The sequence below is a fragment of the Panthera pardus genome, unplaced genomic scaffold, assembly GCF_024362965.1.
Source record: "Panthera pardus isolate Hobbes unplaced genomic scaffold, ASM2436296v1 HiC_scaffold_12, whole genome shotgun sequence".
Classification (NCBI taxonomy): Eukaryota; Metazoa; Chordata; class Mammalia; order Carnivora; family Felidae; genus Panthera; species Panthera pardus.
In genome coordinates, this window is record NW_026526677.1 from 17,284,586 (window position 1) to 17,299,905 (window position 15,320).

Below are 15,320 nucleotides of genomic sequence, written 5' to 3' on the forward strand. Positions count from 1 at the left end.
GATGGGGAGTAAATGTTTAAATCATAATGGTTTGTGATGGGCATCTCATCTCTTTTGAGCAATTGCCTTTTGATTATTCTCACACAGATTTGATAGAAGCCGTATTTGAACTTTTGGAGTATTTACTTTACATGAAACGGAGAATAGTATAAAGCAGAGGTTAGCAAACTTTTTCTGTAAAGGGCCACATGGTAAAATTTTTTATACTTTGCGAGTCATTTATGGTCTCTGTCACTACTCTGCTGCTGTACAGACAATGCAGTGTCCCAATAAACTTTATTTATAAAAACAGGTGGTAGGCAGAATTTGCCTATGGGCTGTAGTTTATGCCCACCTTTGGCATAAAGTATGTCCTCATAAAAATTGCTGCATTCTTGCAAAAGGAAGTAGCTTAACGTTGATAACACGGTGTCGGCTTAAAGTCACTAGGGATTTGGATGGTCTAGTTAAGTTGCCCAGCTTGTCCTGACCTGCCTCTGATTATCTCAAATGCAGCTTGACTACTTATAGATAGAAAAATTGGTTTATTTATTTCCTCCAAGAATGAGGACCTAATGTGGTTATCAGTTGGTTTTTAAGTTCCAGTGTCATGGAAGAAAACCTTTTTTTGGCTTTAAAAAGGCAACTTTAGTGTAGTAGCCAACTCTCTAGTAATTAAGGTAAAAAAAAAACAAAAAACCAAGGACCTTTTTCATTGAAGAGTGTGGCTACCCTTGAGGCTGCACTGGCAAAAATGTGTATGTATAAGGCATGTTTGAGTTTCACTGAACTCTTAGAATGTGTGTTATTACTGTTTTGTAGATTAAGGCCAGGATGTAGAAGAGTTACTACTGTCACATATGATATAGAATATAGTAACATATACCTTCTGTTGCCAACCTCGGCTATCCAGAATGTATCTTAGTACCTGAAGTAAGACTCTTGACCGTCTACAGTAAATATTAGAAGTCACTCACGAGAGAGTATACATTTTACTCAAGGGGCATTTCTTAAGCTATTACAACCTATTCGATCATCTTAGAATTAGTTCATTGAGCATATCACACAGCAGATCATAAGTAGCAAATTTGAGTTGGGGTTCAAGGGCTCTTGGAGGAGACATAATAATATTAGCAAGATTTGCTAGCTAACTCCTTGGCATTACAGAGTAGACTGAAAGGGGTGCCTGGCTGGCTCAGTCAGTAGAGCATACAACTCTTGATCTCAGGGTTGTGAGTCCAAGCCCCAGGTTGGGAGTGGAGCCTATTTAAAAAAAAAAAAAAAGTAGACTAAAAAACTAAAATGCAGACATGAGAACTCCTTAAATCATAGCAGTGAGGGGCCTTTATTGTAAGGACCTATTGTGTTGTTTATGGAATAGTATACTAATTGATATAATCATGCCTGTATCAATAAAAGCTGACTTTTGTTTCTATTTAAGAAGGCAGATTAAGTATATATTTTAGAAATATTTTATGACTAAAAAATGTAAAAGTACCTTGTCACGCAAAGAGAGGGACAGATTTTTTAGTTACATGAAAAATTCACTTAGGGAACAGCTTATTCCCAGATACTTTTAGGAATCAGCCTGGTATTTTTTTATCCTTCAAATTCTTCTCTCCCTGGGTATTGTTACCTTTGGGCAGTGATGCTTTTAGAGGTTGGATTAGGTCAACAGACATCCATTTTTCTTTCCTTTTCATTTATTTGGACTTCTGCTTTCCTAAGTAAAGGTCTTTCTCGTTAAGTATTCTGGTAGCACTCTCCTTTCCGGAGGAACCCAGGTAGGTACAGTTTTGTCTTGTTCCTTCACTTCCTTACTTTTAAATAAATACTGAGCATCACTGCTCCACTTAGTACACCCCCCCCCCCCCCCCCAGAGGATAGTGGCAAAGTCGAATCTGACACTAGGCTCCTTTTGTGGTTAAGAACCAAACCAACAGACTTGCCAAATCTGTACTTTGCTGTATACAAACAGGCCTGTTTTGTTATGGAAGCAGCTTCTTTCCAGGCCTTTTGGGACTCTAAACAATGACAACATTTTAAAGGGATGTTTGGCTTTTGGAACATCCAGCTTGCTTAAATTGCTTTTTTAAAGCCCCCATCCCCCACTACATCTCCAGTTTTGTTAAAAGCAGGAGGTTTTCACTTCAGAGTGGTAGTTTTATATATGTATAATATAATATAATATATTAATATGTTATTAATATATAGCAATATAATATGTTAATATAACATAATATATTAATATTATATATATGAGGAAGAGTATCTCATTAACCTTTTATATGGATCATAGACGCTTTTGGTCTATTCTGATTGCATGTTTTTCATTTTTTTGTGTGGACTTAAAACTTTAGATTTTGGGGGCCAAGTCTGATTAGCCATAGTGGGTTAATATGTAAGACTAATGGCTCTTTTTCTCTCTTTATCACCAGAAACTGGTTGCTCAAATGAAGCAGGATCCACAGGTAAAATACTACTTTTATTTTTTTAATTTTTAAATTAAAATAATTTAAAATAAAGTAGCCATAACATACTAAAATACAGACCAGCACTTAAGTTTTAAAAACGATCTCATCTCTGACAGCAATTATTTTTAGCATATTGGTTTTCATGTCATAAGGGTTGAGAAAAATCCAGTCATTCTATTATAGTGTAGCTATTATCATTTCATCTTTGTTTCACCATCACTTTATATTAATTGCTTTGAGTATTTGGGAGAAAAATTGAGAGTTAATACTCTTCATGTAGCTTAAATTCTATTTCCATAAGCACACTTATTTAGATTCAGAGTTTATGGGGCTTTCTGTAGTCTCCGAATTATTGTATATGGTCCAGAACCATTCTCATCTTGTCATAGTTTATAGTACAGAACACTTAAATACTTAACTCTATGGCTAAATAACTTCAGAATAATTTTTAAAAATCTTAAAAAAAATTTTTATCTTTGAAAGAGCCCTTAAAGAGGGTTTTAAAAGTACCTTATGTAACAATCCAGCAGATCTTACCTTCTTTCTAAATTCTCTTAGGAGTTTTTGACTTAGGCATTTTATTCTCTGTCCCTGAAGAGAAATCTTCCTCAAATGTTATCTGGTCTTTAGGGTGCCCGAGTGGCTCAGTTGGTTAAGCACCCAACTCTTGATCTCACCTTAGGTCTTGATCTCAGCTCAGGTCTTGATCTCAGGGTCAAGAGTTCAAGCCCCATGTTGGGCTCCGTGCTGGGTGTGAAGCCTACTTTAAAATAAAAAAGCTATCTTGTCTTTGATGATTATATTTATTGTTCAGGAAGTGTCTCCTTTGCAGCCGTTGTTAGTGGGTCATAAGTTTGGAGAGTATCAGACCCTCAGGATTTGTTTACCCATAATCTGTTTACAGAACACTTAGATCCATTATATATATACGTAAATATATCTATATATATATATGTAGATATTTTTAACTTGTTAAACATGCCATACACACCTTATTGTAAAATTAAGAAAATAAGTTCTTGGTTGAAGAATGGTACTGAAACAGATTGATTTTTGGAAGTGGGAAATATATCCATTTCTACAAAAATTTAGCAGCCGGTGGCCTGTCGTGTTTTAACATAATCCATTGACTTTGAGAGCTAGCGTTGATAGCCCATACTTAACTCCTGTTTGACAGTCCAACTTCTTTGAGAAGCTTTTCCATCTTTATTTATTGTTTAAAGTATATAAAAATTTAAATTAGATTTAGAGAATTAAGAGGCAGTAGACCTTAGATAAATAGTCTCTTTTATATTTAATATGGTAACCTACATTGTCAGCAACTGAAATATTATTAGAAAATATTAGCATTTCTGATATAGCTGGTGGTCCTGTAACAGAGCAGTCTTAACTCAGAGCATCTGAGGTGGGCAGAAAGTTGTTGAACAATCTTATGAGTGATCTCGTTAGAGAAGCTTTATATCAAATACACTTATAAAAAAGACAACATAGAGTAAACATAAGGGGGGGGGGGGGAGGATGTATGCCCTTACCCTGGCAGAAGACCAAGCAGGGGTGAATTGAAAGAAAGCGTACAAAACAATGAAGAAAAATTAGTCTTTTATTGGAGTGATATTTAGTCTGTTAGTAGGCTGTCCTTCTACATTAAGCATTTGAAAATTTTGATTTTGGATTTTTTCCCCCACTTGAATAGAAAGCAAGCATGTGCAGTGTGTATCTCATCTAAAATAGTATTCCTTTTTGATTCCTAGAATTTTAGAACTGAGAAAATACCCTTGTAGTCAGTGTGTTAATTTGAATGATGTAGTGTTAAGGCAGGTGCAGCACTGACAGCTTTTCAAACCTAGGCTAAAATAACAAATGTGCTCTATGAAATAAGAGAGAGGGCAAGTGGAGGAAAAACCCTTATCTTTATTGATAATACCATTAAGTATGCGGTGTATGCATACTTACAACTTCCATTTTCCTGCTTTTGTCTGATTAGCAAAGCTTTAGGTTTTTTGTCAACTGATACTTTCTATAAAGAATAACAATATTTCAATAGAAAGGAGTACTATTACTTTGCAAGATGCTAAAGTATAAAACTTCTTGTAGTTTGAAACAATTGCAAAGAAACTGCCCCTGTTCTAGTGCTAGGAGCTACATTTAGGATTTGTCCATTAGGATTTCGGTGGTAGTATGACTGCAGTTTAATGCATGGCAAAGTTGATTGGCTAAATGCTTAAGATTGCTTCTTCATTTGTAATACAGTGTGCATAAGTCTTCTTGCTACTATTCTGTTAACAAATGAAATATCTTTCTCACAGATATTTTTTCTTTCCAATCAGAATGCTGATTTAAAGAAACAGCTTCATGAACTCCAAGCCAAAATCACAGCTTTGAGTGAGAAACAGGTAGGGGAAAAAGGAGGGGGGGCATATTTTTAACATTGTGTTCTAAAGATATGTCTGCTCGAGGCTTCTAGGAGAACTGCTATTTTTCCTCATGTGTGAAAATAAGTGTGGGCAGCCAGACTCAGTTTTAATTTTGTTTGAGCTCTGTTTATCTATTTTTATTTTTGGTTGAAATCAGCGTCTAGAGTATCCCATGGGTATATGTTACTGGCAAATATCTAAAAGCAATGTGCAGGCTGCTGTTAACTGTGTTAATTAAACTCTATAGCTTACCCATAGGGGACAGAGGTAAAGAAAGTTAGTGGGAGTACGTGATAGAGAATCTTGTAGTTACTGGATGTGTCTTGTTAACCCGTTTTAAAGGCTTGAAATGACATTTAACTTACTGTGGAGAAAATGGTTGTAAATAAATTACTCTAATTGTAGGTCTCCTATTCTCGTTATCATCATACCTTTATATTCTTCTTTATTAGATAGTGACCTATTATGTAAAAAAAACTTCGGCGGAACCTTGTTAGATTTATTTATATAAAAAGCAAGAGAAGAGCATCTTGCTTTTTTTCCCCAGGACATCTGGAAAGTGTTCTTTGGGATTTCTTGTGTAATGACCTCTCCTTCACCAATTCAGGCAGCTCCTGCCACCAGGTGGAGTGTGACAATTGATAGAGCTCTAAGTAAACGTCCGTGGTATTCCGACAAAGCATTTGTGTTCTTATTCCTTCTCCACCACCCTCCCTTTGGTGAAAAGGAGCAGTTTTCTGTCTTGGAGTAGGTGACTGTGTGTGAACCAAAAGGATGAGGTGATTTGCAATCCATAGTTCCTGCTAGTGACATGTTACTGAAGATTTTTGACTGAATAGTTCTCAATAATTGATTTTTGTGTGGTTTTTTAAACTTTTATTTCGTGAAATAATAGTAATAAGAGTAATTTATTCTTGGAGATTTCTGATTGTGTTTGTATTGTGTGTTCTAAGGGGCGAAAGAAATTTTGAGAACTATGTGGAACAGATACGAGTCACTAATGGTTCAGAATAGAATCTTTACCCAGGCTGCGTGAACGATGGCTTTTTTTCTCCCCACTCCTGTTCTTCTGCTTCTGCGTTTCCCCATCTTGTCTTCTCCAGAGACAGGAGGTATTTTAGATTAGGGAATTGCCAAGCTAAAATTGGGAGGAGGTAGCATGGTAGAGAACAATTTGTAAGGAAAAAATATAAACAGAGTTCGTTAGTATGTATTTGGCTCTGAAAGCGGTTCAGTTCTCTAAAGTCAAAATGATGTGTGTTAGTGAAAGTGTTCTAGCTTTGGAATTCTGTTAGCACTGAGCCGCCTTATAGTTTCAGGGTTAGTTTGACAAGATGCCAATGAATGACTCACTTTTGCTGAAAAATGCACGTGTTCCAGCAGGGAAAGAAGGTGAGAACTGATTAGTGGAGTAGGGAGTGGGGGATGTTGTCACAAAGTTAAGACAACCTAAGGCTACATTTGGGGAAAATGGGGCAATTGAAAAATTGTATTTATTTGAAATTTTTGTTTGTCAGAATTGATGTAAAGATTTGGTTTATTTTTGTATCTTTTTATTCTTTAATTTCTTTTTCCTACTAGGGGCCTCACTTAATAGAAAATTGCAACCATTTATGTTTATGTTCAGTAAGACATTTCGTCAAATGGCAGACTCTGTCATCTGAACGAAGCTTGAGTTTTAGAAATTAGAATTTTAAAAAACGGGCCTGGCATCAGGAAAATCTTAGGTATAAAAGTAAAGAGAACAGAGTCAGAAGCTAAAATGCAATCTTGGCAATTTTTAAAAATTTGCTTAACTCTTAAAACAACCTTTTTGATAGAACAGAAAATATAACATTTTTAGGTAAGCTAGTTCTTGAAGGAAGCACAGCAATAAAGTTCAAAAGCTGGTCCTTCTTCAGACTCATATCCGACACGAAACATTGATAATTAGTTTCAGATAGTTTTATTTTACAGCAGATGCCTAATGTTGAATGCCTAGCATTTTTCTTTTCCTTCTTAAAAGATCTACTTAAGCCTCTGGCAAAACACTGATTTGCCTTTTACTTTAATAACTAAAATCTGAATTACCTTACTCACATAACAACTATTTTAATTTAATATTAATTTTTTTTGGTTGTGAGAGAAATGCTAAATATAGCAAAGTTCAAAGAGTGCTATATTCCAGAATTAACAACTATTAATCCTTTGTCATTATTTCTTCTTATTTTTTTATCTGCATGCACTTCTCTGCAGTCATTTTTTCTATATCCACTTGAAAACTTAATTTACACAAGAAATAGATGCATACATTCTTTTTTTTTTTTTTTTTTTTTTTTTTTGCTGTATTAAAAAAAAACCAAAACATTGCAGATAGTCATTAATTCTTATGCTGGGCACTTACTAGTTCTTATTTGTTATTGCTGCCTCAATCTTTGGTACTCTTTCAGTTTCCTCCTCAAGACTAATTGTGAAATGTTATGCTCCATTTGGGAAAATATGCTTTTTAGTGAGCATCTTTCATGACGAAAACTCAGTGAACTTCATTGAGTTCTTGGTTAGAAAGTTCCAGTGTTTTCAAACTGCAACTTGAGATTTCTGAAGAAACTCTCCATTGCAGATTTTGAAGTCAGCCCCTTGACCCGCAGGGCTTTAATTTGCGGTTGATAGTTTTAACTCAGGAAATCTCCTGACTTGATTGGCTAAACAAATTATATGTTATGGAACCATTAAAAGTCGTGGTTTCAAGAATATGTTAATGATCCAGAGAGTGCTCGTGATAAAGCAAGTGAAAAACACATCAGCTTCCTGTGCATCACGGTCCTGCTTTTTAGTGTGTTGTATGTATATATATGTATGGAGGCATGTAAAATACATGGAAAACAGTGTCATAAAACGTTGGGAGGTGATGAATTTACGGGTAGTTTATTTTTTCTTTATAGTCTTAGTATATTTGCTTTATTCTCCACAATAAATATGTTTTCTTTTTATAACCAGAAATAGACAAGAAACATTATTTTAAAAAATTTTAACACCAAACTTTTGTCTGTTTCAGGGAGAGTTAGCATTTAAATACCTAATGACATTCTCCTCATGGTATATGAACCACTCTAATCAGGGAATCCAGCTATGTCAAACACTAGTAATACTGAAGTGTGGAAGCAACTATTAATTTCCTTAACAGAGTTCATCCTCGTTCGGCACCCCTCCCTCCTCAGTTTGGCACGATGTGCGGTCGGTCTTTTGCTTGTCAGAATAGAGGTTCTGATATTGGAGTCCATCCATCTAGCTCCTTTACTCCTCACTCTGCTTTTATTCCGTTTCACTGTAGAAGCAGTCTTAACATCCCCAAATTTGTTGCTTGTCCCGGTGGTGACTCAGGCTTAAGTCATAGAAGTTGCGTCTTTGATTTCCCCTGCCTTGGACAGTTTGTCACCCAACCTCTCTTCACCTGGTGCTCTCCTGGCCGAGTGTTAGGTCACAGCTTAAATGTTACTGCTTCAGAGGACCTGTCCCTTAGACGCCTTCCTCCTGTCAAAATCAACTGTTTCTATTATGATCTCTTATTGAACCCTTCATTTTTCTTTCATAGCTGTGCCAGTTAGGATTAGGTTCAGCTGTGAATGACAGAAAACTAAAAATGAAAATGGCTTAAACAAGGTAGAATTTTCTTTCTCTCTTATGTAAAAGCGCTGTAGGTGTACGAGGACTGATGATAGTGGTTCCACAGTGTCAGGGAACCCAGGCTCCTCCTATTCTGTTGCTCTGCCACTCTCAGCGTGAAGCTTCCACATCATAGTCCAAAATATCAGCTCCATCTGGTGAGAAGGGGGAAAAACAACAAAAGCAAGCCCTTTATTTTTAAGGATGCTTACTGGAAGTTGTATATACCACTTCCAATTAGATCCCATTGGTCAGGGCTTAGTCATGCGGGCCCTGCTAGGAGCAAGGAAGGCTGGAAAGTGTAGTCTATTCCAGGCGGCCATAGGCAGATGAAATTCAGGAACTCTGGTACCGAGTAAGAAGGGGGAAAGAAACAATATTCTGTCACAGTAGCTTATCACCATTTGTAACTACACGTGTATAATAATTTCTTTTTTAAATATAGATCTTCTTCAATAGACTGTTAGTTTCGAGAGGTTTTAAGGAACAGGGGCGCCTGGGTGCCTCAGTTGGTTAAGTGTCCAACTTCGGCTCAGGTCATGATCTCACGTGAGTTCAAGCCTTGCATTGGGCTCACTGCTGTCAGCTCAGAGCCTGCTTGGGATTCTCACTCTCTCCTCTCTCTCTCTGCCCCTCCTCTGCTCGTGCACGCTCTCTCTCTCTCTCTCTCTCTCTCAATAAGTAAATAAAGTTAAAAATAATTAAAAAAAAAAAGAAACCGTTTTAGGGAACATGTTTGTCTTATTTACTTCTTTATTCTGAGTATAGTATTTTGTATAATATTTAGCATAAAATAATATTTAGTACAGAAAAGCATTTGTATTTCTTCAGTGAATTATTTTATCCACTTTATCTTTTTCTCTATTTTTAGATAATTTTTTAATTTTAATTTTTTATTTAAAAAAACTTTTTTTTGAGAGAGCATGTCAGTGGGGGAGAGGGACAGAGGAAGAGGGAGAGAGAGAGAATCTTAAGCAGAATTTATGGGAGCCTGCTTAAGATTCTCTCTCCCTCTTCCTCTGCCCCTCTGTCTCAAAAAAAAAAATAGTCTTGCTTTTTATGCCTTTTAAACTGAAAGTTTTACGAGCATTTTACGTTTTTGAGTATTTTTTTAACATTATTTTTATGGGTTCAAATATTTAGTGGTCTAGCTAGATTATAATTTAGTTATTCCTCTAATATTTGATGATAGGATGTTTCCAGTTTTTTTGCTATTGTAAATATTGCTGTGATTGACACACTTGTGTGTGAATCTGTTTCTCTCTGACTGCTTTTAGGATAAATTCTTAGGTGTGAGATTACTGGGTGTATTTGTCAGCTATTGCTGTAATAGTTCTGCATAACAAACTGGTGTTTTTTTGAGCGGCTTACAATACACTGGGTCTGTATATCACATGGGGTATCCCTGATCTAGGCTGAGCGTGGCTGGACACATCTACTTCAGTTTGTGGGTTGGCTGGCCCTCCCTCCAGGCTGCAGGTTGGGTTAGATCTGTTCTATATGTGTTCATTCTGAGGCCTACCACAAAGGGGTGGCAGCCACCTGGAGCATCCCTTTTCATGGTTTATCACCGAATACAAGAAGCAGGCCAAACACCCAAAATACATTTTAAGCCTCTCCTGGCCTCAAGACTGTTGACATCTCATTAGCCAAAACAAATCATGTGGCCAAGTCCTGGAAAGCTTCATGACAGAGGGTGTGGATGTATAATTTTGTACGAATATAAAGAATTGAGAACAATAATCCATCTACCATAGTTGGTCAAAGTTAGTATAAAAGAAGTTTAGTATATTTAAAAACAACAACAGACTTTTACTACTTATTTCCAGATAGCCTCCAAAAAATGTTGTGTCAGATTAACAGCATATATGAGAGTACCTTGTTTTTCCCAGGAGATACCCTGTAGGGGGAGAAAACATATTGCTAGGAAGATGGAGTAATAGGTATCTGATACTTCTCTGGAGGTGTGTTTTTCAAGCCATTTGTCCGTGGTATAGATATTCCATAGTATTCCTTACAAACATTGTAGTTTTAGGATTTATTTTTCTTTTACCCTTTCTCTTATTTTTCTTGTTCCTTTTTAAAGAGGTAGACACCTTTATAGTCTTTGGTCTTTGCTACTGGATTGTTTTTCTGCTTCTGTGTTTAAAAATTATAGTCTTTATTCCATACAGATTGCTTAACCTAATACAAGATGAAATACTTTTCTGAGTTTAATAAATAGTTGCCATGAAACCATTCTTATTTTAAATTTGAACATGTTTTACTAAAATGGATTCTGAAGCCTTTGGGAGAGAAGTTTCTGTTCCTGTCATAACTAATTATGTTTCTGATGCATAGAACAACATAATTTAAGCTAAGTAGGTGATTTGAACAATGGACTGGGGGGGGGGGGGTGAAACTGGGAGTTTGATTCTATTCCTGATTCTGTAACAGACTATTTTGATAGATTTTGAGTTAGTAATTTAATATGTCTCCTTCCTTATTTATGGAATGCTTGGATAGTGCCTTTTAGGAATTAATGAACATGTATATGTTTTGAATGTACTGAATGTTTTTGGAGGTAAGTTCTGTTTAAATGGAAATTGTTAGCTTTAGTCATGGTGGTTAACTTCATCTCATATGGAACACCTTTACCCTTACATGTCAAGTACTCCTTTTGTTTTCAGGTACTACTTTTTTTTAAGGACTTAGAACATTTAATACAGTCATGAGTAAGTACATCAGTGTAATACATAAACTGAGACATGGACTGTGACTTAGCTATGATTATATATATAATTAATCAGTATCTGATTCAAGACTAGAATCCAGATCACTGTATGTATTTTGTTTAGTTTTATTGAGTTAATTATATTCTTAAAGTACTCTGTGGACCCTTATCAAATGTTTTTTCAAAAAGGACGTTACTCACAATAGTTACATTGCCTTTACGTGTCATTGCCTTGGAGTCAAGTAGGTAAATTCGTTCTTGTTGTCTAATAATGGTAACCTGATACATGACTACCTCCAGCCTCTGATGCCAGTGACCGTAGAATGTTACCTGTTCTCATTCATAATCAAACTAGTGGCATATCACATTAAAATTTAAAGTTGTTATTTTCTTAGAGTAGAGATCCTTGAATTATGATGGGAATCTGACCTCATCTTTGTCCAAAGCTTAGGAGTTCCCTAGGGTTCAGTCAAGTTCATCCCTCCTGCACAATTATTTATGGGAAACCATTGGTCCAGTTGTTTGTTGAGTTTCCTGCCTCTTGTGTACATAGGACATCAGCTTCTTCTCCCTGTTGTTTTTTAAACCTTTATCTTGGAGTACAGTTGTCACTGTTGCCAGTATTGTACCTAACTAATCAAGATATGATTATCTCTTTAAGATAGAGAAGCTTGATGAAGTTATTCATATTTTAATAATGCGTGCCATGTTATTATAGAACATTTTACCTCAGTGTGATGGAGGAAATAAGTAAGTTGGTGATTTCTACCAAATGCAGCAGTCTGCTTCTCTTAGTAGATTAGGGCAATCTTCTCAGTTCGTTTAATCATTTACTTTTGATGCTGGCAAATGGAATGACTTTTTTTTTTAAGTTTATTTATTTATTTTGAGAAAGCACATGAGCAGGGTAGAGGCAGAGGCAGAGGAAGAGGGAAAATCCCAAGCAGGCTCTGTGCTGTCAGTGTGGAGCCCAGTGTGGGGCTTGATATCACAAACCACGAGATTGTGACTTAAGTGAAATCAAGAGTCAGATGCACAACTGACTGAGCCACCCAGGTGCCCCTAGAATGACTCAAAACAATTTTTTTTAAATGTTTATTCATTTTTGAGAGACAGAGAGAGAGTGTGAGTGGGGGAGGGGCAGAGAGAGAGAGACAGAATTCAGAGCAGGCTCCAGGTTCTGAGCTGTCAGCACAGAGCCCAACACAGGGCTCAAACCCACAAACCGTGAGATCGTGACCTGAGCCGAAGTCAGACGCTTAACTGACTGAGGCACCCAGGTGCCCCTGGAATGACTTTTTAAATTCAATTTGAGGGGCGCCTGGGTGGCTCAGTCGGTTTAAGCCTCCAACTTCAGCTCAGGTCATGATCTCACCTTTTGTGAGTTCAAGCCCCGCATTGCGTGGGGCTCTCTGCTGGTAGCTCAGAGTCCACTTCAGATCCTCTGTCTCACTCTCTGTCTCTGCCCCTCCCCTCCTCTAGCTCAGTCTCTCTCAAAAATAAAATAAACATCTACAAATAAATAAATTTGAAATTCTTAACGCTTGTCATCAGATGTTACATTAAACTTGACACTAAACTACTAGAATCTATTGTATTTTCCCCCTTCTTTGCTCATTTCTTAATTATCAAAGAACATTTGCCTCAAGCAGTGAAAGTCTAGTCAAAGTCGAAGTTTGTGGAACTTTTCCCAAACCCTGTATTTAGGGACTCTTTACTTTGACTCTTTGAAGAATATTAAGCTAACTTTTGACTGGTAGGATGTTGTGCACAACAAATGCTTATTTAACAGGGCCTTTGTCAGCATAATTCTGACTTCATTATTCTATATTAGGAAATTAATTTGTGCTTTTAAATATTCTGTTCCTTTCAATTTATTCCCTTCTCCCTAGGATCTGTGTTTTTTGTTTGTTTGTTTGTTTTTTTCAAAATGTCTCTATCATTCTAAGATTCTGACTCTTCTGTTTATTCTGCACACATTCATTGTGACTTTTCTATAGCGAAAAGCATGGTACCAGGTCCACGGAGGGTACAAAGAATGAAAATCTTGCAAATAACATACCCGATAAAGGGTTAGTATCTGAAACACATAAACAACTTATAAAAACTCAGCACCAAAAAAACAAATAATCCAATTAGAAAATGGACAGAAGACACGGACAGACATTTCTCCAAAGAAGATATCCAGGTGACCAACAGACACATGAGAAGATGCTCAACATCACTCATCAGGGAAAAGCAAATCAAAACCACAGTGAGATAGCACCTCCCATCTGTCAAAATGTCTAAAATCAAAAACTCAAGAAACGACAAATGTTGGTGAGGTTGTGGAGAAAAAAGAACCCTGGTGCACTGTTGCTGGGAATGTGAAGTGGTGCAGCCACTGTGGAAGACCGTATCGAGGTTCCTTAAAAAATTGAAAAGAGGATGACCCTGTGATCCAGTAATCTCACTACTACTTACCCCAAAATATGAAAACAGTAATTCAAAGATATATGCACCCCTGTGTTTACTACAGCATTATTTACAGTAGCCAAATTATGGAAGCAGCCCAAGTGTCCACCGATAGGTGAACGGATAAATATGTGGTTGATACATGAATGGATAAAGATGTGGTTTAAGCATACAGTGGGATGTTACTCAGCCGTAAAAAAGAACAAAATCCTGGCATTTGCAACAACATGGATGGACCTAGAGAGTATAATGCTAAGTGAAATAAGCCAGTCAGAGAAAGGCAAATACCATATGATTTTACTCATATGTGGAATTTAAGAAACGAGACAAAGGAAAAAAAAAAACAACAACAAAACAAGACCAACCAATAAACAGACTCTTAACTATAGAGAACAGGTGGTTATCATACGTGAGGTGGGTAGAGTAATGGGTGAAATAGGTAAAGGGGATTAAGAGTCCCCTTTGATGAGCACTGAGTAATATATGGAACTGTTGAATCACGGTATTGTATACCTGAAACTAATGTAACACTATGTTAACTACCCTGGAATTAAGATTTAAAAAAAAAAGTCTTGCAGTGTTACTTCTCTGTGATTGGCTATCACCCATAAGATGTTCAAGCTCATGAGCGGTGATGCCTTTAGCAGCTCATTCTTGATTGATTCTCTTGTATCCTTTCCTGCTTTATATACTCCAGAAATTCCCGGGTGTCACCTGTATTTACTGGGCTTACTCAGTTCTCTATGCCTTTATGTATGCTATTCTCTACAGCCGGAATTCTCTTTCCCCTTTACCTGGTAAATTCCTTATCCTTTGAAGACCCAGTGTAAGCAAAGATCCTCTAGAAAGTTTTCCTTGACTTCTTGCCACTCTCCAGGCAAAGCCAGATACCCCTCTTCTGTGTACTCGTGGCGTTTGTGTCCACCTCTCTAATTTGTACCCAGTGCACTGTGTTGTAAGTATTTGTAAGCTCCTTGAGGAGAGAGAATGTGTCCTGCTCATATTTGTACCCCTCAAGGCTAGCGTGGTAGATACGTAGCAGTTGTTTTGGAATGTATTAAATTGTTATGCTTTCAAGAAGCTAGCAGTCTAGTAAGGTGGCCTGTGATGTGATGGCCCAGTGTGATGGCCTGTAATGGCTAATGCATTTTACCATTAAAAGATTTCCCACTCAAATAGTTCAACTTCCTGTCTTTGAGAAAAAATATTCTCAATAGTCTCCTACCTGAATGTTTTAAGAGTATTCAATAACATGTTAAACTGTTTCAATTCAGAGCAGCTTTATCTTGGTTTCAGAAAAGAAAAACTTTTATAAAGTGAAGTGGTATAAACCAGTAAATGAGTCGGGCCATCAGTCTGGAAACCTGATCTATCTAGACAGTCTTCTCTGTGGTGTTGCTACAGCAGTTATCTGTCTGTTGTACCTTCTTTGAGTTCTCTTTAGGCTTTTTGTCCTGATCTTCTAAGACATGCTTGCATCTCTTTTATCCTCTTAAATAACAAAAATTCCTCTGTTTCTTAATTTCTTTCTGCAGTTGCCCTCTCTGTCCTTTTATTATTAATGTTCCTAAAAGTTTCATCTCTATTGTCTTTATCTTAGTCTGCATTTGATGTTGCTTTTTCCTAACTTCCAACCCTTTATAA

At 36.7% G+C, this 15,320-nt stretch overlaps 1 protein-coding gene across 18 annotated transcripts in view; it reads left to right on the forward strand.

Moving 5' to 3' along the window:
- Nucleotides 1-15,320, forward strand: part of PHF21A (PHD finger protein 21A) — a 194,697-nt gene that overhangs the window by 38,063 nt on the left and 141,314 nt on the right. For all 18 annotated transcript variants that reach the window (XM_053899788.1, XM_053899784.1, XM_019412289.2 and 15 more), the window contains 2 exons: nucleotides 2,418-2,450; nucleotides 4,781-4,846. In XM_053899788.1, coding sequence (XP_053755763.1) covers nucleotides 2,418-2,450; nucleotides 4,781-4,846 — 99 coding nt within the window. The remainder of the gene's footprint in view (nucleotides 1-2,417; nucleotides 2,451-4,780; nucleotides 4,847-15,320) is intronic.